The sequence below is a fragment of the Phodopus roborovskii genome, unplaced genomic scaffold (genome assembly GCF_943737965.1).
Source record: "Phodopus roborovskii unplaced genomic scaffold, PHOROB, whole genome shotgun sequence".
Taxonomy (NCBI): domain Eukaryota; kingdom Metazoa; phylum Chordata; class Mammalia; order Rodentia; family Cricetidae; genus Phodopus; species Phodopus roborovskii.
In genome coordinates this window covers 32133176-32154978 of record NW_026126416.1, presented here as the reverse complement: position 1 = coordinate 32154978, position 21803 = coordinate 32133176, and the positions used below count along the sequence as shown (strand labels likewise).

The 21803-nt window shown below is 44.7% G+C and overlaps 2 protein-coding genes across 2 annotated transcripts in view; one reads left to right on the top strand and one right to left on the bottom strand.

The window, feature by feature from the left end:
* Positions 1 to 21803, top strand: part of Adal (adenosine deaminase like) — a 181657-nt gene that overhangs the window by 118463 nt on the left and 41391 nt on the right. The window lies entirely within an intron of this gene.
* Positions 358 to 19829, bottom strand: Tgm7 (transglutaminase 7). Its single transcript, XM_051183610.1, has 13 exons — positions 19655 to 19829; positions 13316 to 13498; positions 12401 to 12646; positions 11088 to 11206; positions 9032 to 9160; positions 8770 to 8947; positions 6455 to 6593; positions 5989 to 6092; positions 5331 to 5573; positions 3467 to 3793; positions 3051 to 3211; positions 768 to 901; positions 358 to 517 (listed from the first exon to the last, which is right to left on the bottom strand). Exons 1-13 carry the CDS (start codon positions 19662 to 19664, stop codon positions 358 to 360), a joined length of 2133 nt encoding a protein of 710 aa, XP_051039567.1. The 5' UTR covers positions 19665 to 19829.

Sequence of the window (21803 nt, the reverse complement as noted above, 5' to 3'; positions counted from 1 at the left end):
TCTCAGGCTCCCCCTCACCTCTGTCTCTAGGCTTACTTAAGGGCATATAAGGAGAGACCTGGCATTAGAAAGGGTCCTGGTAGGCTTAGCTTGTGGATGAGACCCTTAACAAAAGAAAGAGAAGACAGGGAGGGCAGAGAGGGCCTGCCCAATCACATGGTGGGCAGCAACAGGAAGTGCTTCTTAGCACAGGAGAGAGCTAATGCATCTTTATTGTTTCTTCCCATGATGCACAGCAGTCCTACAGAGTTTCATTTGTCCCCACTATAGATGTTGAACAAAGACAACACTTGAGAAGTAGAAAGCAGGCTGTACTGGAGGTAGGAAGGAGGGCTTAGGAGGGGACTCAGGAGGGCATCAGGAGGCTGGAGCTGCAGCAATGAAGATGTCCTTGTAGCCTTTGATCTCCTTGACCTCACTACTGCTGATGAGGACTTGCAGCTGGTGGGGCCCAGCTTTGATGGGGTAGAGTTCCAGCTGAATTTGGATGGTGTGTCCGGTCATCAGAGTCCCAAGGCTGAAAGTCAAAAGCAGCCTGTTGGAGCCTGGAGGATTGGCTGCTTGGATGGGCAATGGGGCAGGGAGACCTGCTTAGTGAGTAGCAGTCCCTTGTACCACAACCCCCAAGCTTTCCTGAGGTTAGGAAATTGGAGTCCAGAAGTTGACATCTGGAGACTGAGAAGGATCCAATGGTACCGTGAGACACAGCTCCTCAGAGACCAGTACCAGAGGAAGATTGATAGGAGGCCAGTGGAAGCGTTACTTACTTTTCTATTATCTGCCCATTGATGAGGCCGCTTCCCTCCAGAACCATGGTGCAGTTATTCAGAGCCACCATTAGGGTGTTGGTGAGGGTGATGTAGATGTTCAGGGCCTTGCCCACCTCAGCCCTTTCAAACACCTGTGTGGGGAGAAGACAAAGGCACCCTAGGCCCCTGGCCTCACTGCCACTCCCCACTCAGTAAACTTCTTCTATGACCACCAGGGACTGCTTAGAACTTAGGTGCCACCAGGGGTGGAGACAATTTTAAACTGAGGCTAGCTCAAACTAGCACATATGTTGACCTGTTTTAGAAGTTCAGGACACTCTAGCAAGCTGCCACCTGTCAAGAATAGGCATAAGAGTTTCCCTTCCTATCATCTATTTGAAGATGCCCACTGGATTTAATTTAAGTAATGGTCTCAAAAGGTTAGCAGTGTCTAGCATGTGTTAAGTGGGATCCTGAGTAAGTCCAGTCACTTATAATTGATTAGTAGTATCTAACCCATGCGGAGGACTAGGAAAGAGTGTCATGTGTGCCATCAATATGCCATCAGTGATATCATTCTGTAGTGATATCTTTCTTGCACAAATAAAGCCTGCTGGGGGTCAGAGAATGGAGCTTGCCACTAGCTAACCATAGAGGTCTGGAGGTCTGTGCAGACAGACAGACAGGAAGTGACTTAGCTGGGCAGAAAGAGGATATAAACAGGGAGAAACAGGCAATCACTCTCTTCTCTGCTTAGATACTTATGAGGTAAGGTGTCCTGTGGCTTGCTCCTTCTCTCTGATCTCTCAGCATTTTCCTCTATATCTGACTCCTGCTTTTTATTACCTAGACCAATTAAGAACTCCTTCTACACACTACACACACACACACACACACACACACACACACACACACACACACACACACAAATGATAAAGCCAAAATCCCACGGTGGCTTAATGACAGCTATGACCTAACCAAGGGGCCTTTCTCCCATCCTGTTGTATCTTCTCAGATGTCAGCAGGACATACTCATCCCCCACCCCCATCTGTGTTCAGTGCTTTACTCTTGAGGTCTGTGTCATAAGGCAGCATGGCCTTGGCCTGGAATGGGAGGCAGGGATCCTGTCCTCACTCCTGAATCATAGGATATTACCATATGGATGATGGGCATCAGTAAATGAGTATTGACCCTAAATGAGCTCTGTCCACACAGACCACAACTGGGGGCATGTTCTAGCTTGGCCAGCAAATTGAAGAGGAAGAACACACCCTAACTTACCTGGAACTCAAACAAAAGAACCAAGTTTCCAAAGAGGGTGTCAAAGTCAAGTGGGTGAAAATAACTCTGGAACCCAGCACAGTGATACCAATCACCCATAGGACTTACAGCCACAGGGAACATGCATAGCCTCCTGACACATGCTCTGTTGTTTTGGGAACCCGTTACAACCAGGCCTCTGCTCTGGGTGACAAGCAGGGCCCTGGCTCAGCACCAAGCTTGTATCTGCACTTGCAGCTCTGCCCCACTGTTTGCCCACACAGAAGGCATCCAGTATCACCTGGCTTGAGAACCTGAGAGTATGCCCAGGTGAAAACCACAAATGTGCCAGCTGACTTGCAATCCAATATGGGACCATCCAACCATTGTTCTGCTGGCTAGTGCCAGGCATGCTGTTAACCAGGCTTCCAGGTGCAGAGCTGGTCTTGGGGTAGCAAGTGGAAAAGTCTTTGGAGAGGAAGGGAAAGGTGGTGAAGAAGCCTTTGGGGAAGGACAACTCAGGTGACAGGACATGCTCTCTGGGAGCTTTCTTAATGCCTTTCTTCTGTAGAGTCACCAAGCCACTCTGGCACTGGGTCTTAGTGTCTGAAGGTCATTTCTTGTTCTTATTTTCTGTGGCACCCCACATCTTATCAGTGGGAACCTTTTGGATTTGACTGTATGGTCTGTCTTAAATCTGTCTCCTCTACTCAAGAGCCCAAATCATGGCCTCTTTGTGAAAGGATCTGCTACACCTTCACAATAACATGCCTTCATCTGTCCTCCACAGAGCACTTCCTCAGCATCCTCTGCAAAATGTGACCTCCAGGAGATGCCTTCATGCCCCACCCCTTGTTTTACTCAGAGCACCAGAACACACCTCTTCTCAGCCTGTTGATAATGGTTGAGTAAAGCCTCAGAGACTATACTATACTGTACTGTCATCATGTATGGCAGGGCATGGTACCACCCCCCCCCCCAGGCCTATGAGGAGAATGTCTTAGAGCCTGTGGGTCCCCGTCTCTGTCTAGAGACCTCACCTCAATAGATAATTGGGGAGGCTCCAGAGAGAAATCTTTTAGGACCAGAATGAACTGCCCTGTCTCTTCAACCTCAGCGATGCCAGACACATGGATCAGCTTTTCATCTGTCAGCTTGTTCCTGTAATTGCTGTAGGGCAGCAGGAGTGGCCACTGTAGCTCTAAACATAGGCAAAAACATCATCTTGAGTCCAAGGAAAGGGTTAGAAAGGAATACTGCACTTAGAGGTCATTGATGTCTGATGTGTCAGGATGGCGTCACAAGTCCTGCACTAGCATCCAACTGCCCAGCAACACCATCTTCCCAGACCAGGATGTAAGAGTTCCCTGTGATTTGGCTAGAGCAGGCCAGCCTGATTCACAGACCTAAAGCTCCATTCTCTACCGGTGCCTTCTCATGCCAGCTACATACTCACCCTTCTCAAAATCCATATTCAAGTGTACCACATGTCTCCAGAAGGGTTTCCGAGTGCTGCCCCCATGCAGCAGGGCCTGTGCACAAAAGCGTACCATCAGTCCAATGGGGTCCTGACTATGGGCTCTGTCTGGCACCCTCTGGACATGTAGTGTGAGCATCAGGTCCTGGCCCCACATGGGTGCCCTAGCCAGGCGAAGTTGCAGCTGCACAGGCTTATCCTTAAATCCCTCAGACCTTAGGAGATCCAGGAGGGTTGAGGAGTCCCTTCTTGGTTCCAGCAACTTCCGGGAAGCCTTAATGAATACAGACCGCTCCTCAGAGGATCCTGGCAGAACAGATCCACACAGAACAAAGACATCAGAGGGGCAGGGCAGAGAGGACCAATGGCTTTCTTGGGAAAATGAGTGACTGAACTCTCAGCTGCCAACCAGAAGCCCTGACTATGTGCTGTACAGTGGATAGCCACAAAGAGAAACATGAAGTATCGCGGCTCGGATGAGGATGGTGTTGCTCAGTGCACAGTCTCTTTGGCTCTCAGTGTTCAGTTCTGTCTTATGAAACCCAAAGACTTATACTGGGCTGCCAAGAGTTGCTGAAAAGTTAGGTCATGTAATTGCTGAGTGTAAGATTCAGTGTAGTCCTTTGCCATCAGTACTGTTACCATCATGACTGTCACCATCATAACCACCACCACCATCATCATCACCATCACCATTATCATCACCATCATCATCAAACCCAGAGGCTTCTTCCCTTCCCTGCTTGCATTCTCTCTCCTAAAGTACATATTCAAGTTTTTGTTTTGTTTGGTTTGGTTTGGTTTTGATAGAACTTCATCTCTTTCCTTAGGAATAATTCAACATCTGGGCTCAAAACTCAACCTTGCTCCAGACTATGGACTCCTCCAGAGCACTTAGTGCACACTAGCTCATTTAGCCCTTTGAGGAGAGCTATCTCATTTCACTGATAAGAAAGTAGAGGCAAGGGAAGAAGGTTTATACCCACCTACAGTACATCCGAGCCTTGCTTAGTTTTTTGGTGGCCAGAGTCCACCAGATCTCTCCACAGGACTAGGACTGCCTACTCCCTTCCACTGGCTCAGAGCCCTCTCCCAGGTGTCCATCCCTCCCCTCGATGCTACCACTACTATGATGGACATAGACAGATGTGTAACCCTGATAGAGTTACAGATAAAATTCAGGACCTCCAATTAAATTTGAACTTAAGATAAGCAAATAATCTTTATTGTTAGTTACATGCAATATTTGGAACACATTTACACTAAAAACTGTACCCAGTTAATTAGAATTTCAGATAAATAGTGAATTATTTGGAACACATACTAAAAGTTACACCCAATTAATTTGAATTTCAGATGAATACTGAATTATTTTTAACAGAAAGATGTCACACACAGGTCTGGCATGATGGCTTAATGAAAAAGACATCTGTTGTCAATGTCCTTGTGATGGAAAGAGAAAACCATCTCCTATAAGTTGTCTCTCTCTCTCTCTCTCTCTCTCTCTCTCACACACACACACACACACACACACACACTATGGTACATGTTCTTATACACATACATGCATATGCATATATACATACACACAATAAATGTAATAGAAAAATTAAAGAGGGGACATATTTTAAATAATGTATTTGTCTTAATTTATCTGGAATTCAAATTTAATTGAGCATCCTATACTCTTATTTGCTAAATCTAAGCAAATCTATTCCAGGATCAAATACCCAGGACCTAAAATAGTCCCCTGGGAGTTTGTCATAAGGGGAAAGTAGTATTGCTTTGACATGGGCCATCCAATGCTTACACCCACTCCCTCCCAAATCCACTGCCCAGGCACCTTCTGGGTACTTGTAGGAACTGGTGATGTCCATGCGCTGATCTGACCCTACCATCTTGGTGCTGATCGCCTTCCCGATGTAACTGGTATTATGGGCCAGGATTTCCTGGACCTGGCCACCCTCAAAAAGCCAAATGACCTCATCAGCATTCACCTCTGCAAACACAAAAGGGGTATCATAGGGCAGGTGGACATCACCTTCCTTGATGGCTGTCACAGAGGCTGGACCACAGCAGAACAACCCTGTAGAGGAAAACAGGAATTATGGGATGTGGATACAGATATGTGGGCCCAAGGCAGCTGTCTGCAGCCATGGGAGGTGATGAAAAATGATGGGCAGTGGCAATAATGCCCCTCATACCTGGGCTTTCTCCAGTTTACCAAGTGCACTGGTGTGTGCAATTTGTCTGATCCCCACAGTCACCCCATTGGTGAGGCTGTTGTCAACACTGTCTTCCTTACTTTATGGGAAAGGACAAAGAGACTAGCTGTTTTCCCAGGTGATCCCATTGTCAGTGGCAAAGTTATGCCTGAGATCTAACACCGTCTATACTACAACCCTGGAAAGGGGTGAAGTGGGAGACTTCTCTAGCTATGTGGGTGCTCATGCTCATGGGCCTACCAGACAGCCTGGCCCCTGCCACATATCCCCACGCACCACTGCTGGTTTGCTGGGGGGTGGGGTCCAGAACCTGCCAGCCATTGTACCCTGGTGGAAGGTCTTTCCGGATCATCCAGCACTCATTCCAGACATGGAAGTTCCTGCAGAATGGAGGAAGAAGCCAGGGATCATATTTCCTGATGGTTTTTCAGGTACCAGACATTATGCAGAGTGTTTAATGACTTTGTTTATAATTCTATTTTTCTCTAATTTGTATTTGAAAGTAATTATAATAGAGAAAGCTATCAAGGAGCCAGCCATGGTGGCCATACATTTAATCCCAGCACTTTGGAGGCAGAGGCAGGCAGATCTCTGTGAGTTAGAGGCCAGCTTGGTCTACATAGAGAGTTCCAGGACAGCCAGGACTGCAATAGAGAGACCTTATCTGATCCAATCTTGACTATCATGACTTGTACCCTACCTGTAATGGTGCTGAGTTTTTATGGACAAAAATACCTCTTACCAGATTTTGTCTGGCTTCTGAGTTGGCAGCATCTCTGCGGTTCGGTCATAGTAGGTGTCAATGGTCAAGTTCCCATCTGTGTTGTGTGCGGAATGGAAATTGGAAACAACTCGTGTTGGAATGCCTAAGCATCTCATTACTACAGAGAAGGAGAGACGACTAAGATCATTTCAATCAGAATTATTACTTTTTCATGCATAGTTTCTGACCTTCAAACTTGCAGTAAATCTTTATTCCCAAAGGATGGCACCCAGAGAAACTTCTGCCTGCCTGCCCATCAGTGGTACCCATTCACAAAGTGGAAGGCATCATTTGTGAGCCACTTAAAACAATAATAAACTTGTCATTTCTGGCTCTTTTCTTTTTTCCCAGCAGCTTGTCAAGTTAAAAGCAAAAAGACTAAAATGCATGAGAATTCAAATGGGGGGAAATAGATGGCCAGTTCCAACGAGAACTGTGTGACCTGAGGTAAGTGGCTTAACTTCTCTGGGTTAGCTTTCTTGTGAGTAAGAAAGTGAAGAGTTAAATTGGATGGCTTTCAGTTCTAAAAATTCTGATTCTGCCATTCCACTTAAAGACACAAGTTGAGAGAAAGAAGAAAATTAGAGGGCTGGGGATGTAGCTCAGTGGTAGAGTGCTTGCCCTGGACATACAAGGTTCTGAGTTCATTCCTCAGCACTGCAACATATATTAATAACCAAAGAAACAAATAAGAGAAAGGCTATGGATAGAACACTCTTTCCGCTGTAGAGATAGCGGGTAACTTACTGCCTTTGAAAAGCCAGCAGCTCCCTCTTGTGGTTCCTCCTCATGGTAAAGCTAAGATTTCACAGGTATATTCATTCAAAGCAGACATTATCCCATGCTTACACACATACACACATACAGAAACTAACTGCCTACAACCAGGTATAATAAATACCAGGAGTGTCTTAGGACTAGGTCCTCACCTCTATCAGTGAGTTCAGAAGAGGTCTCTCCCACCCACCCTTCCACCATAGGCAGGCAGAGTCTACAGAGGCTGCTGGAAGGACTCTGTTTTTAAACATAAAACGAGTAAGAGTCCTTCTGTCTCAATGCACTGAAGAGGCTCCAGCAGGGCCCTATGTGGGTAGTTAGCACTGCACTGGGCTTTCTACACATCTGCAGAGGGCATGGGACTAAGACCTGGGCTGCAGCTGGCCAAAGGCAGCTTAGTGGTCACAGTTCTCTTCACTCAACATGCCCGACATCCTGTGAAGTGTGAAGATGGAAGGGCTTGGAGAGGGGGCCAAGCCATGGATCTAGTCCTTTTCCTGTTCATCCTAGAATCTGAAGGTTCAAGGTGATCTCCATACTGTCCACCTGGCTACCACTGGAGACTTTCCAGGCCAAGGCAGAACAGGACTACAGGAGGCCAGAATAGCCACAGCCCCACCTCATAAGTAAGCTGATGAGTTCACTTTATGTGTACTTAAATTTAAATCTCTGTACCTGAGGCCCCTGGATATAACTATAAGACTATGCTTTCCCTCAGAGTCATAAACCGAAGCCTGTTCTCATCTTTTGTCCCACCCCCCTTTTCTATTGGAATCCACCTATTACTTCAGCAAACACCTAGCAAACAATGTGACCAGTCAGGTATTCTTGGCATGGGGGAGGCAGGTAACACCTCAGGACCCTAGGCTCTTCAGCTTCCCAGATACTTGGGCCAAGAATTTGGCACTGAATTGTAAACAGTTGAGTATGAACTCAATGGAGTCAAGTGTCCATTCTCCTCAAGGGTAGTTGGCAAGGTAGCAAAGCTCTAATTGTAAGTGAAGTCTCTCAAGGAAGTCTATGTGTGAGGTCAGGCTGTCTGAGAGTGCCTACTTAGTCCTCCAGCTTCTACCTCTGGCCCATGGCACCAGGTGGGAAGAAGTGTTCTGCCTTTTGCAGGGACTATCCAAATGGCCACCTTCTCTTTGTCTGCCTATCTCTTAAAACAAGATCTCATCTAGTGCAGGTTAGTCTAACACCCCATGTAGCCAAGGAAACTCACGATCCAACTGCCTCCACCTCTCAAATGCTAGGACTAGAGGCATGCCCCACTGTGCCCAGCTCAGGTGCCCACTATTAACATTCTTCATCAAAGAGACTGAGGAGAGATTGCAAAGCTCATCTCCTGGAGACTAAATAGTGTGCAGGTTAAGAACTCATGTGCACACTGCTTCTAGCCATGGGCCATTGCAAGCTCTGGGCCCTTCATGAGCTGCAGTGGATCCTGAGAGTAAGGATTATCATGGTCTGACATGAAGAGGAAACCAGAAAGAGTCGATGAGTAAGACTTCACTCACCCGTGCACATGACAGAGGCAAAGACCCAGCACTGTCCATATTTCACAGGCTGCCCACCCCTGGCCGACCACTGCCGCAAGATGGCCACACTGCCATTCCATTCCAGAGGGCTGATACCCTGAGAGTAGTCCTCTCCCCAGTTCCCCTGAAGCACACCGCTGTCATCATTGCTGTTGATCTGCAAAGAGCAGACAGGTGGGTTTCCACAGCATTCTGGAGACGCTCAGGCCGCCCCCAGGCAGCAGCAAGCTTTTGCTCTTACCATGGCACTCACCACCCTGCAGACATACACCACGTTGCTCCTCTGAGAATGGTCTCTGGATGGGTTCCTTAGAAAATAGAGGCTCTTGTTCAGGATCTCAAAGCAGATATCGACGATGCCCTCTTCGAACTTACAAGGTATTTGAAGGAAGAAATCAGAGAAAAGCAAAAATGTGTAGAGTCCAGAAACTTGGGCATTAACAAGTTTTTTTTTTAAGGGGTGATGTGTTTGTAAAGGGAGGGCAGCAGTGTTTAGCCATATGGCAAGATCCTACATTGGATGTAAATCAAGTTCGAAATGTATTAGAATCAGAGCTGTTTAAAAATCTAAGCTGTGTGGCTCTTGACAGAAATTTCGAAGATTTGTGAGAATGGGAGAGAAGGTTTTTGAAACCCCAGATTTAAAATGATAGAACAAACCAGAAGAGGAGCATGGAGATATTTCCCTGAGGAATTTTAGTATTGTGGGTCCCCAGGGCCTATGTCATCTATCTGCAGGACTTGTGGAAACAGGGGAAGACCACCTGAATGAGCATTTGCTTGATCTCATATTTACGTATGAAATCAGCATTTCAGAAGAGGGAGAAGCTTGAGGAGAATACGTGAGTTGGGGTAATGTGCATGCACTGGAAAAGCCAGAGTAGACTCATAAGATACGCGTACAACATGTGTCTGTGACAAATGTTGACCCTTTGGTTGTCAAATGCACCACTTTCCATCTCCGTTTCAAAACACTTCACAAGTTGCAGCAGTTGGGGGATGGGAGAGTTTGATCTTCCTCAGCAAAGCTCCCAGCATCTCCCTCCCCTTAGAATAACAGGAAGGGAAAAGTCCTCCACAGCCAAAGTTCCTACCTGCCCCCCATCCTGCACACAGTAAAGGGTGGGGCTGTGCTGTAACTGGATATTTGATTTGAGTTATGATAATGATTCTCCCTAAGAATCATTATTCTCTGTGACTGTATTGTGACATGTTACTGGATCAAATGATACACTATCTGTAGTTTCCTCCCAAAAGTCCTGAGGGGCTGAGAAGGGGGATGGAGGCACCTAGAGCAAGGCTGGTTACACCTTCCTGTAAAGAGCCTGTAGCAAGTATCTCACTCACCCTGGCAGCCCATAGACTCTGTCTGTACTCACTTTTGCCATGAAACGTAAAAGCATTAGACACCAGCTATGTGAAGGAACTTGCCTGAGTCCAGTGAGATGCTATCCATGGATACTGAAGTCTAAACTTCATGTACTGTCTCAAGTCTCAAAATAGTATTCCTTTAAAATTCTTCCCAACAGTTTTAAAGCACGAAAATATCTTTGATGGCAAGTCATACAAAAGTGGTAGTGTTGCAGCACAGAGGCAGGGGGATTTCAAGTTTAAGGCAGTGTGAACTACATAGGTTATTAAAGGCTAACCTGCCTTTAAAAGCTTAAACAAAAGCTGGGATGGGTAGCGGCGTGATGGCATGGTGACTCACAATCTTCTGTAAATCTAGTCACAGGGAATTTATCACCCTCTTCTGGTCTCCTGGGGACTAGTCACACACAGTGCACAGACATACACACAGGTAAAATGTTTATATACACAATTTTTTTTTCAAATAAAATGATAGACATTGGTCCATGGGCTGTTGCTTTCAAATTATAACAGAATGAAAGGTTTGGCATAAATTTGTCCCGAGTGGGGTTGGTAACTAGACATAGAAGCTTATTACAGTTGTTGGTAATGCTCTACTCTTTCCTTTCTTCCTTCCTTTCTTTCTTTTCCTATTATTATTATTATTATTGGTTTTTCGATGCAGAGTTTCTCTGCATTGCTTTGGAGCCTGTCCTGGAACTTGTTCTGTAGACCAGGCTGGCCTCAAACTCACAGAGATCCGCCTGCCTCTGCCTCCCAAGTGCTGGGATTAAAAGCGAGTACCACCAATGCCCGGTTCTACTCTTAATACAGCATAAAAACCTTGAAAGGAAAGTAATTTTTACTTTGCTTGCCCCTCTCAAGCCAGCACCTCACACAGCCCTCAAAAAGCCCAACCCAGGCCCACATCCAGGCAGCAGTGTTACCTGCCCATAGTTCCAAGGCCTGGAGGTAATGGAATTTTCTTGACCCTTGAACACAAAGCCATAATCGCTCATGATATACTCCTGCAGCAGTGTTTCACTCGGCAGGTAGACATCGTCCTCTGAGCAGTAAAGAGAGATAAAGAAAATCACAAGGCCAGCAACAAGCATGGAATTAAAAAAAGCAGGAAAAAAAACATCATTCTGGAAAAAGGAAGAACAGTCAATGGATGACAGAAGGCAACAGAAATTAAGACAGGGCCCTGATAAAAGCTAGGCATGGCTTCTCCAGAGGCCAGCAACAAAATCTATGCTATAAAGATTATAGATTATGGAAATTATAACTTTTTTTTTAGAGTTTTGGAAAATACAGGGAGAAATTCACTCATTCTCACTATTCAGAAATACCCACTGTAACATTATCTTCTTGTCCTATGCATATGAATAATTAGTTAGAATCAATTTGAATTCTCTTGATAAATTATCTCACTTAATGTCATAGTATGGATTTTTTTTTCATCATGTTATTAGGGGCTGGAGAGATGGCTCAGTGGTTAAGAGCACTGGCTGCTCTTCCAGAGGACCTGGGTTCAATTCCCAGTACCCACATCACAGCTCACATCTGTAATCCAATTCTAGGGGGATCTGATACAGTCACACATACAGGCAAAACACCAAGCCACATAAAATGTAAATAAATAAATCATTTAAAAACATTTTTTGTGGGTCCAGGTATGGTGTCGAATACTTCATCCTAGCATTCTGGAGGCAGAGGCAGATGGATCTCTGTGAGTTTGAAATCAACCTGGTCTACATAGTGAGTTCCAGGCCAGTAAGGCTACATAATCAGAGTACATCTCAAAACAACTACAAAACAAAAAAGTGAATTTTGCAGCTGGGTATAGTGATACATGCCTATAATCCCAACACTCAAAAGGCTGAGAATGAGGATCATGAATTCAAGACCAGCCTAAACAACACAGGAATACCCACCTCACAAAAGGAAAAAATTAAATAAATATGTTTAAGGCTGGTGAGAGGATTAGGCAGGTAATGGTGCTTACGGCTAAGCCTGGTAACCTGAGCTTGATCTCTGGGATCCACATGCTAGAAGGAGAGAACCAAGCCCCACAAGATGACCTTCACACATGTAGGTAAACATACACAAATGAAAAGTTAACTTTTTTGTTTGTTTCAGCACAAGGTAATAAGTTGCATGGATATGGATATGCAATGGTTATCTGCCAGGCTTTGCAAAAAGAACCTAAAAGAAGCAGTGCATCAAATTAACACTACAATCTGGGAGCAAGTCCTACCTGTACTCCATGGGTTAAAAAGCAAGATGAAATTCCCCAGTGGGTAAGTCACACCAGGACCCTGGTCCTGAGAAATCTCTATCTTCAGTGTGTAATGGCCAATGACTGCACTGGCTGGTATGAAAATCGAGACTTGGAGAGAGTTGCTGTCAATAATGAAGTCAGAAGCTCTCCAGACATTCCCAGGCTGGGTCTGGATGAGCAAGAAAGTGGCTCGGGTCCCCAGAAGCTCTGTGGGCTCTGGTCCTGAGAAAGAGGAAAAGAAGATCCCAGAGGAGGGCTCAAAATTCTGTGTGAGGGAAGCTGGAGGCATGATGGCCCAGTGGCTGAACATGTATACTGCCCTTACAGAGAGAGGACTGGAGTTTGGTTCCCAGAATTCAGGTGACTCAAAATTACATGAAACTTCAGCTCCAGGGGATGATCTGATGCCCATGTCTAGCCTCTCAGTATGTGTGCGCACGCGCACACACACTTAAAAGTAAAATAAAAGTGGTATATGAACCCCTATGGCCTGACAGAGTCCCCACCATCTCCCAACATTGCTAAAGCCTTTTGCTTCAAGGCTTTTACTAACATTTAAGCTCTTTGGGCCTCTGGTTTTTTTTTTTTTTTTACCATTTCCAGTCTGTAAAACAAGAGCCTGGTGGGACCAACCACCTTAGAGTCTTCCATGAGAATTAAAAGAAGGTCATGTCTGAGGGGTTTTACAACTGTGTCTGTGCACTTATAGGTTGGCTGTTGTGACTAAACATCAGTTTAATAGAACCAACAGTACTGGTGTAAGGATCCTGGGGGTTCCCAGAAGAGGGAGGACAGCTCAGAGACAGGTAACAAGAGCCTGTCCCCCAGGTGAACTTTCCTAACTTTCTGTTTTGGGGGAACCAGAGGAATCTGAGGGCAGAGCAAGCTCACCTGTCTCAGCCACAAAGGTGAGGTGGTCATTCCGGGGCTGGTAGGGTCGATTGAAGGTCAATGTCAAGCTGAAGTTCTGGCCACGGCGCAGGATGAGCTTTGTCGAGCCCATCTCCTGAGTGTGGTGGTCTTCATTATTCCTGGGGATCTGCAGTTCCACAGACCTGAGCTTCAAGGCTGCCACTTGAGGAGGGAGGACAGGTCACTGCCCCACTGAGACTTGGAATAATTTCTATGCACCTGACTGATGTTAGACTTTCTGTCTGCCCTCTCCCCTCACCCCCAAGCCTCCTGATTTCATGATTACCTCAAAGGGCAATGCATCAGATCCTATCCAGGAATGGAGAGGGCTATAAGTCCTTGAGGCATCAGAGCTGGAGGATTGGTGTCCCAGAGGGCAAAACAAATTCCAGATAATGGAAAGTCACTCTATCATCTTGCTGGTTTAAGAATAGACACATTGGAATTTTGTATGAATGAAGTCAAGCTGTCTGGAGGCTGGACAACTGCTATAAGGCAAGTCCCTGATTTCAGGTAGCAGGACGGGGCTCGGGGTTATTTTGGCTTACTTTCTGGTTCTTCGTTTTGTTTCAAGTCTGTGGAAGGTATTCTGGCCATACACCTAGTATGGTTTTAAGATTCTCCTAGCACAGTGAAGTGTGTAAAGCTTCTAGAGTGACTCCGCCCTAGGTCATCCTCACCTTGGCAAGTTGCTTAGGAGACTTTAAACAAGTCACCTAATAGTCCTAGACGTTAGTGTGTTCATCTAAAAAGATGATCATGTTCCTACTTCATAGGGTTTACATGGGCCTTCGGGAAGGAGGTGTGCATGAGAACCTCTGCACCAGGTGACACACAGAGAAAGTGCCTGGTAATTCTTAGATGCTCAGAATAGCAGCAATCATGCAGCTAACTCTGAACTTGCTTTGCTGACAATGTTCATACTGCATTTATCATCAACAAAAATTCACTAGATCTTTCCTCTCACAAGTCCAAACTATTAGTAGGTCGTGAACGACTACCCTCCAGCCCATCCTAGGGCAGCTGTACCTGCTAACAAAAGGGCTACACCAGCTGGGCTTTGTTGACTGTTTACACTGATGTGGAAAACTGAGGCAGTCTCCAGCCACTCGTTTCCACCTGTTGTACGCAGATCTACCTTACTTGCATGTGGCCTCCTGGAAAGGTTACAGTATATAAGTGAAAGAGAGTGGCAGCAAGGCTCCATCTATGCAGTCAAGGGGAAGGCCCAGCTTTCCCAGGTTCAAGGACGAGCACCCACACCCTGCAAGAATCCCTGTGCTCTGTAAGGAAGCCCGACAAACTCATTGGTCCCAGGGTAAACTTTATCAGAATCCTTCCTCTGTTGGTCATTGGAACTTTAGTTTTATGAGAAGAGTGGATATTGCTTATGTCTTCCCCTGGGAAGGCATTTTAGCAGCATAGGTTATGGAACCAACTGTAAGGAAGGAAAAAGACTCAAGAGACTTCTGCCCATCCAGGTAAGATCCCAGGAACCCACATGCTGGAGGGGGAGGTCTGACTTCCTAAAAGCTGACCTCTGACCCTAACACACACACACACACACACACACACACACACACACACACACACGCTACATACAATATAATTTTAAAAGGTGACCAATAAAAGAAACAGGATAGACAATGTCACAAAGCATGGAACACTGGAAAAGCAAGGGCAATTTTATTTGTAAATGAGTCATAGTATGAATTATGGGTCATCGTGAAAAGTTTGAAAGCAGTTGGCCTAGATCCTGTTGGAAGCTGACTACTTCTCATATTCTCGAGGGGCCTGAGATGTTCATACCAAGACCACTGAGTTTCCTGGGAAGGTGCTCCGCCCTAAACATGCCTTCTAGAGGCCCAGCCACCTTGAAAGCTCCTGTACCCTGAAGAGGAGTGAAGGGCACTGGGAACCCTCATGTGTGCTGCACAGGAGAGAAGAGAGGCAAGGCAGGCTTTCCTGGATGCTGTTCACTGCTAGAGAACAGCTGGCTCCCTTTCCCCAGGCTTCTTCCTCCAGTGTAGGAAGCAAAGCACAGAGAGAGATGTTGCCGTCTCTCAAGCCCAAGGCTGCGTGCCTGACAAGATACAGTCATCACCAGACACCCAGGCTTTCTTTTTATTCCTCTTAATATAATGATGTGTTGGCTCACCCAAGGCCTTTCCGTGTCAAGGAGACGTGACTTAGAATAAAAGAAAAGGCTTCCAATGAAGCCAGAAAGGGAAGCTGAGGGAACCAGGAAGACGCTCAACAATGCAGGAAATCCAGTAGAATCAATTAGGAAAACACGTCAGCACCCGCAAAGCCTGACTTGGATGTGGTCCCACTGGAGGTAATGATGTGAGTAAGGGAGAGGCGAGCCTCAGACACAAGACTCCTGGCGCTTACTTGATTAACACAATGACAAGGGTATAAAAAAACAGGATGAAATTATATCCAGGTATATTATCAGCCTTTAAAAAGGTGTGGGAGGAGATGTTAAAACACTTGTCTGCCTAGGAGGGATCCTCTGAGAAACCAAACCTGAGATAGCCTTGCTCTCAGGCAGGGTTCCATCCCTCCACTTGGGTCTTGGTTCTGAGGGGAACACAATCATGCATGGGGCTTTCTTTAGCCACCGAAGATGCCCTACCCTGTGATTGTTTGCTTTCACAACACCTTTATTTTCTACAGAGTATTGAATAGCACCTAGAGTTAGCCCCACAAAAGCAGAGACCTTGGTCATTTTGAACCTGTATTCCCCTATGTCTGTAACCAAGCACTTTAGAAAATCATGCTTGTGTTCGGAGAATTCCTGCTACAAGCCAGTCTATTATTCATGTCTGAAATCATTTATTTTCTCACAAGTACTCTGTAATAGAGTGTTAATGAAGGAAGGCTCTGGTCAGAACTGGGATTCAAGCAGGTTGGTTCTAGAGTCTGTCCCTAATCTTCACCATATCCTGCCTTCCCCAGTAGGCAGGTGCTAAATAATGTTCACTAAATGAATAGGTGCATGTGTGCAAAACTTCAAGGAATGGGGCATTAGGACAGTCAAGGGGGCCACAGGAGTTCAAAACATATAAAAATGTCTATAAAAATTAGACTAGGAGCCGGCCAGTGGTGGCCCATGCCTTTAATACCAGCACTCAGGAGGCAGAGATAGGCAGATCTCTATGAGTTTGATGCCAGAGCAAGTTTCAGAACGGGGTGGGGGGTGGGTGGGTGGGGAGCTAGACATAGAAACCCAATCTCAAAAACCAAAAAGAAAAAGACTAGAACCTTACTGAGATCACAATTAAATACAAACAAAACAACAATGAGATCTTTATTTGAGCTATTAAAATATTGAAAATAATGGCAATACCGTATTTGCTGAAGGCATGTGGAAATAGATTGCCTCATATGCAACAATGGAAGTATAGGATTCATACAGATACAGACCTTGCAGAGACAGGATCCTTGGAACAAGCTGGCTAGCCAGTCTAGCTGAATCAGCAAGTTCTTGGTTCAGTGAGAGAGACCCTGCCTTAATATACGAGGCAGAGAATGATCAACAAAAACACCCAATATCACAGTCTAGCCTTTTCCTGTACATGCACAGACATGAGTGCAAACTCATGTACACACACACACACAAAAAAAAAAAATCAAAGAATAAGGAGAAATCATCCCCTAGATGCCAAAAGTAAAATAGAAGGAACTGAAAATTATAGGAAAGGTTTCATCAAGTTTTCCAGTTTATCAAGTCTTTGAACAGACATTTCTTTGCTGGGGAAGTGTTACTTTGATTAAGGACTGGTTTTTGAACAGGAGTGGCTCACCAAAGCTGTACTTTGAGATTAATTTAGCTGTGGTGTTTAGCCCAGACCAGAGGGGGAGAAAGCCAAGGATGGAGACGGAGGTGACACTTCTGTTGCAAATCAAAGGCTATTGGGAACTTAATACAGGCGATGGTAAGAGCCTGAGAGGGGCCACCCATGTGCACCAGGGACCAGCCTCTGTGGGCATGCAGCAGCCAATGAATATGTGTTGTAATAATGTGATTTACAGAGCTCCCTAAGTTCCCAGCAAAGGACACCTCATGTAGAGACACCAAAGGCGAGTTACATGTGGTACAACCAGCTAGACAATTGGCCTCTGCCATCCAATTTCTGCTGAATTCAGTGCCTCCCTTCTGCCTTATGCTACTTTGTGCTAGATTTCTCTTCCCTCACCTACTATACCACCACCATCATCATTATTTGAGGACTTTGATACATACTTCACTCCTTCTCATTTCTTCAGTTTAAAAAAGTGAGAAGGAATACATTCTGTGCAAAAGTTCATGGAATGATTCCTATGTGGTGGGATTACCAGAATGTTCTGTGGGTATTTAAGTGTAAGAAAATAAAATTTTCTCATTACCCAAAAGCTTAAATCCAAACTCCTCCAAAGTGGGAGTCCAACATATTCCCATCTTATCTCCTGGGTACTCTTAAAATAACTCTGACTCTCTTACACTGTCCTTCAAATGGACCATGCCCGTGTCTAGACAGCCCCAACCCTCCCTTAAGCCTCATTGTCTTCACAATACCAGCTTTCTAAGCAAAATTCAGCACCCACCTTCCTGAAATTCTTTCAAAGCACTTCGGTTGAGAACATGGGACCTCCCACAATATTTGTGTCTGTAGCTCTATAGCTGATATTTGGTGAGTGAGTGGTAAGAAGCCCCAGGCTTTCTGTACATTACCTCCTTTTATCCCTACAACTATCCCATGAGCTATTATCAACTCCATGTGACAGATAAGTAGAAAGATGATTAGTAAGTAAGGGGAAATTACTTGCCCGGTGTTACCTACTTATTGCCATTTAAATTTAGTTTGACTCATACACCTTGTTCTTCACCTGGAAGGTGGTCTTAGAGCAACAATTCCTGACCTTCCAGACAACCATCTACATGTTTTGTGCTTTTTGGAGTAAAGAAATAGATAGACCTAAGAGGAGCTGCTGTACTAAAAGAACTGGGAGCCATTCTCCAGTCTAGGCTTCTCTATAGGACCCAAGGAGCTAGGGGCAAATCACAATGAAAAAACCACAGCTCTATTTCCACTGCATCATTCAAAAGTACCAAAGAGTGCAGAAGCCAGGGCATAAGACGTGGCTCAGGTGCTAGAGCATCTGCCTTAGTGTGCACAAGACCCTAGGTTCAATTCCCAGCACCACTAGGGTATGGTGGTATCAACCTGTAATCATAGAACTTCAGAGGTGTAGACAGTAAGATCAGTAGTTCTAGGTCATCCTCATATACACAGTAAGTTTGAGGCCAGCCTGGGCTACCTAAGACCCTGTCTCGAATGACCATAAGACAAAAACAAACAACAACAACAAAACACAAAAAGTACAGAAGCCCTTGGTAGCTAGTAGGTTGGAACAAAACCAGCCCTAGGACCCACCTGATCTCTTTCCATATTCTGTAATTCCTTAGGCTCATAACCACCTATTTTTCAATTAATCACTTGCTGACAACTATACTACTTCCTTGAAATGTTTTTGCTTATTGGTGTCTATGTGACTAATAATTGTTTACACCCCAAGTCCAGTAATTTTAATAGCTGCCATCGAGCAGAAAGTAGTTCCTGGGTTGGCTGCACAGGTTAAATCATTAAGTCTTTTGGCTCATGTATAAAAGTAGCTATAAATATTAGTTATAATCATAAAATGCAAGCTAAGACCATAATGAGATCCATCTTTGATTATTGAAAATGCTTTAAATAACAACAAGCTGTTTTGTTCATAGCATATGGAAACTCAATGCCTCGTATAGTGAGAGTGGGATTATATACTCATACGGACTTAAAGTCAGCTGATGTCCATCAAAACTTAAAGTGGATATTGCCCTTTCTCCAACATTTGTTCTTTTAGAAATTTTGCATGTAAAAATACTTCTGTACATCTCTACAAAGTTCTACCAACAGGGGCATCCATTGCAGCATAATTTGTAAGTGTGAATACTAAGAGATAAATGCCCACCAGTAAGAGACAGTAACCAATTAACAGGTGTATTAAATAAACTGTGCTCACATGTCCTATTTGGACTTCCTAAGACCATTCCAGCTTCAGATTTTAAAGGCAAGATGATCTGCAGCTTCAGGAAAGAAAATGGATGACTGTATGATATGTGCTCCAAGATCCAAATGAAGGTGGAGAAACAGGAGGAAGGAGATAGATTACACAGTGAACCATCCATTGCCGGGGTAGCCTTTCTGGTCTTCTCTGCACTCCTCCCCTCCCAGGCTTACTCCCTCTCTTGACTTAACACCCCATAAAGTTAAAGATATTGCCAGTACTCACCCAGATCCATCTCCCTCAGGTCAGCCAAGGCCCTTCAAGTGGCCAGCATTAGGATTCTGGTCCCGATGCCTCCCGGAGTGCTCGAGTCCTCTTTCCATCATAGAGTCGGGTGGGGCTGCCACTTCCTCCTCCTCCCATCCCTTCCCTGAAATTTCCCGTTGTTCCAGGTGCCTTCTAGCTTAAGGAAAGAAACCCTGCCTTAAGCCTTTCAAATGCTGTTAAGGGGTTTGCCTCGTGACTTTTTGTTATGCTGTGAAGTGCCCAAGTGACATGGAAGGCAAGGCTGCAATCTGTCCATGAGCTCATCCGTCACACCAGGACTCGGGATCACATTCATTCTAAACCCTCTAGACTGGCATCACCCAACAGTGTCAGTGTTGAGACAGGAATAAGCAAGGACATCATGGCTCAAGTAATATAACAGACATAGTCACAGAACGGGATGGTGCAGCCCACTAGGACTCATACTGAACTTCGTCATATACTGAAGAAAAAAAGGCATAGGGAAACAGTGAATTGTCCAGTAGATAAAGTGAAACTAGTGACTTTTAAAGTGGCAGGGAGAAATGTCTGGCAAGTTGTTAACTAATAGGAGTAGAATATAAAAATGATGCCATTTAAATGTTTATACAGATATGCCCATTTTTAAAAACATGAAATATAAGAAACAGACTACCTAAGAATAATTATGAGCTTCATACACACACACATACATATGTATATATATATATGTATACACACACACACACACACACATATATATATATATATATATATATATATATGAGTAAAAGCTAAATCTACAGTCAGTACCTAAGATACTGTAATAAGAAGCACTAGATCAATGAGATGGCTCAGTAGGTAAGAGCTGAGTTTACTCTCCAGGACCCACATGACAAAAGGATAGAACTGACTCCCATAGGTCACCCCGTATCCCCATGCACACCAAATAAATGAATCTAAGAAAACTTAAAAATAAATAAGGGGTCATCAAGAAAGCTTAGCAGGAAAAAGCATGTGTGGTCAAGCCTTGCAACCCGAGTCATATCCCAAGACCCATACGGTGTGAAGAGAATGGACTCTCACAAGCTGTCCTCTGACCTCCAAAGTCACCCACAGGCCTCCATTCACATGTTCACGCATCAGATGAATGAATATATAAGGAAAGAAGAAGGAACAAATAATTTAAGAGAAAGGAAGAAATAGGTAAGAAGGCCATGGCAGGAGGTCCAGGTGGGCATGCATTCGTGTGCCAGACTAAGTTTTTTAAAACGCAAACTCCATTCAACACTCCGGGGGGAGGGATTTAAATTGGTCAAAGAATAAGCATTGTAAGAAAACAAAGACTTCACACATTTACTCACTATTGTCAAAGGTGTGTAAGAGGTTAATTTGTGTGACTCATTGAAAAGTCCTACACCTATGGTAATCACAGCTTTCTGGCATGTTCCCTGCCTGTTTTAATATGTAAAGTGTATTGAGAAAATAGTCCCCAATCAGACTTGTTAAAATCACTCACTACCAAGTATTTTTTGAGCATCCATAGGCTTTATTTTATTAAAATTGCTCTACTTTGACTCAAAAGAATAGTTACTGGAGTCAAGAATATCTTTTTCTCCCCCCTCCCTTGGAGAAGGGGTATGGATGGTTTCTGAAACTCATTATGTAGCCCAGGCTAGCCTCAAACTGACACTCCCTGTGTCTCAATCTCCAAGTCTTGGGATTACATGGATTTCTATTGCTCCCAGCTTTAAGAATATTTTCAACCAGGTGGTGGTGGCCCATGCCTTAATCTCAGCACTTGGAAGGCAGAAGCAGGTGGATCTCTGTGAGTGAGTTCAGGGCCAGCCTGACCTACAGAGTGAATTCCTGGACAATCAATGCTATACAGAGGAGCCCTGTTTCAACAAAACAAAGAGTGTTTTCTAGTAGAAACATGGATTTTGAGGAAGACAGACTTCTTATACATAATTTTGTAATAAAATCCTCAATCCATAGTAAAGATATTTTTTGAATGTGTTTGCATGTACATGCTGGGTGTGTGCACACGGTGTGAGTATGTGGAAGGCCAGAGGTCAACTTTGGGGATGTGGGCATGAAGGTTCTGACTTCATGAATACATTAATCTGCTAAGAAACAAATGGGCAGA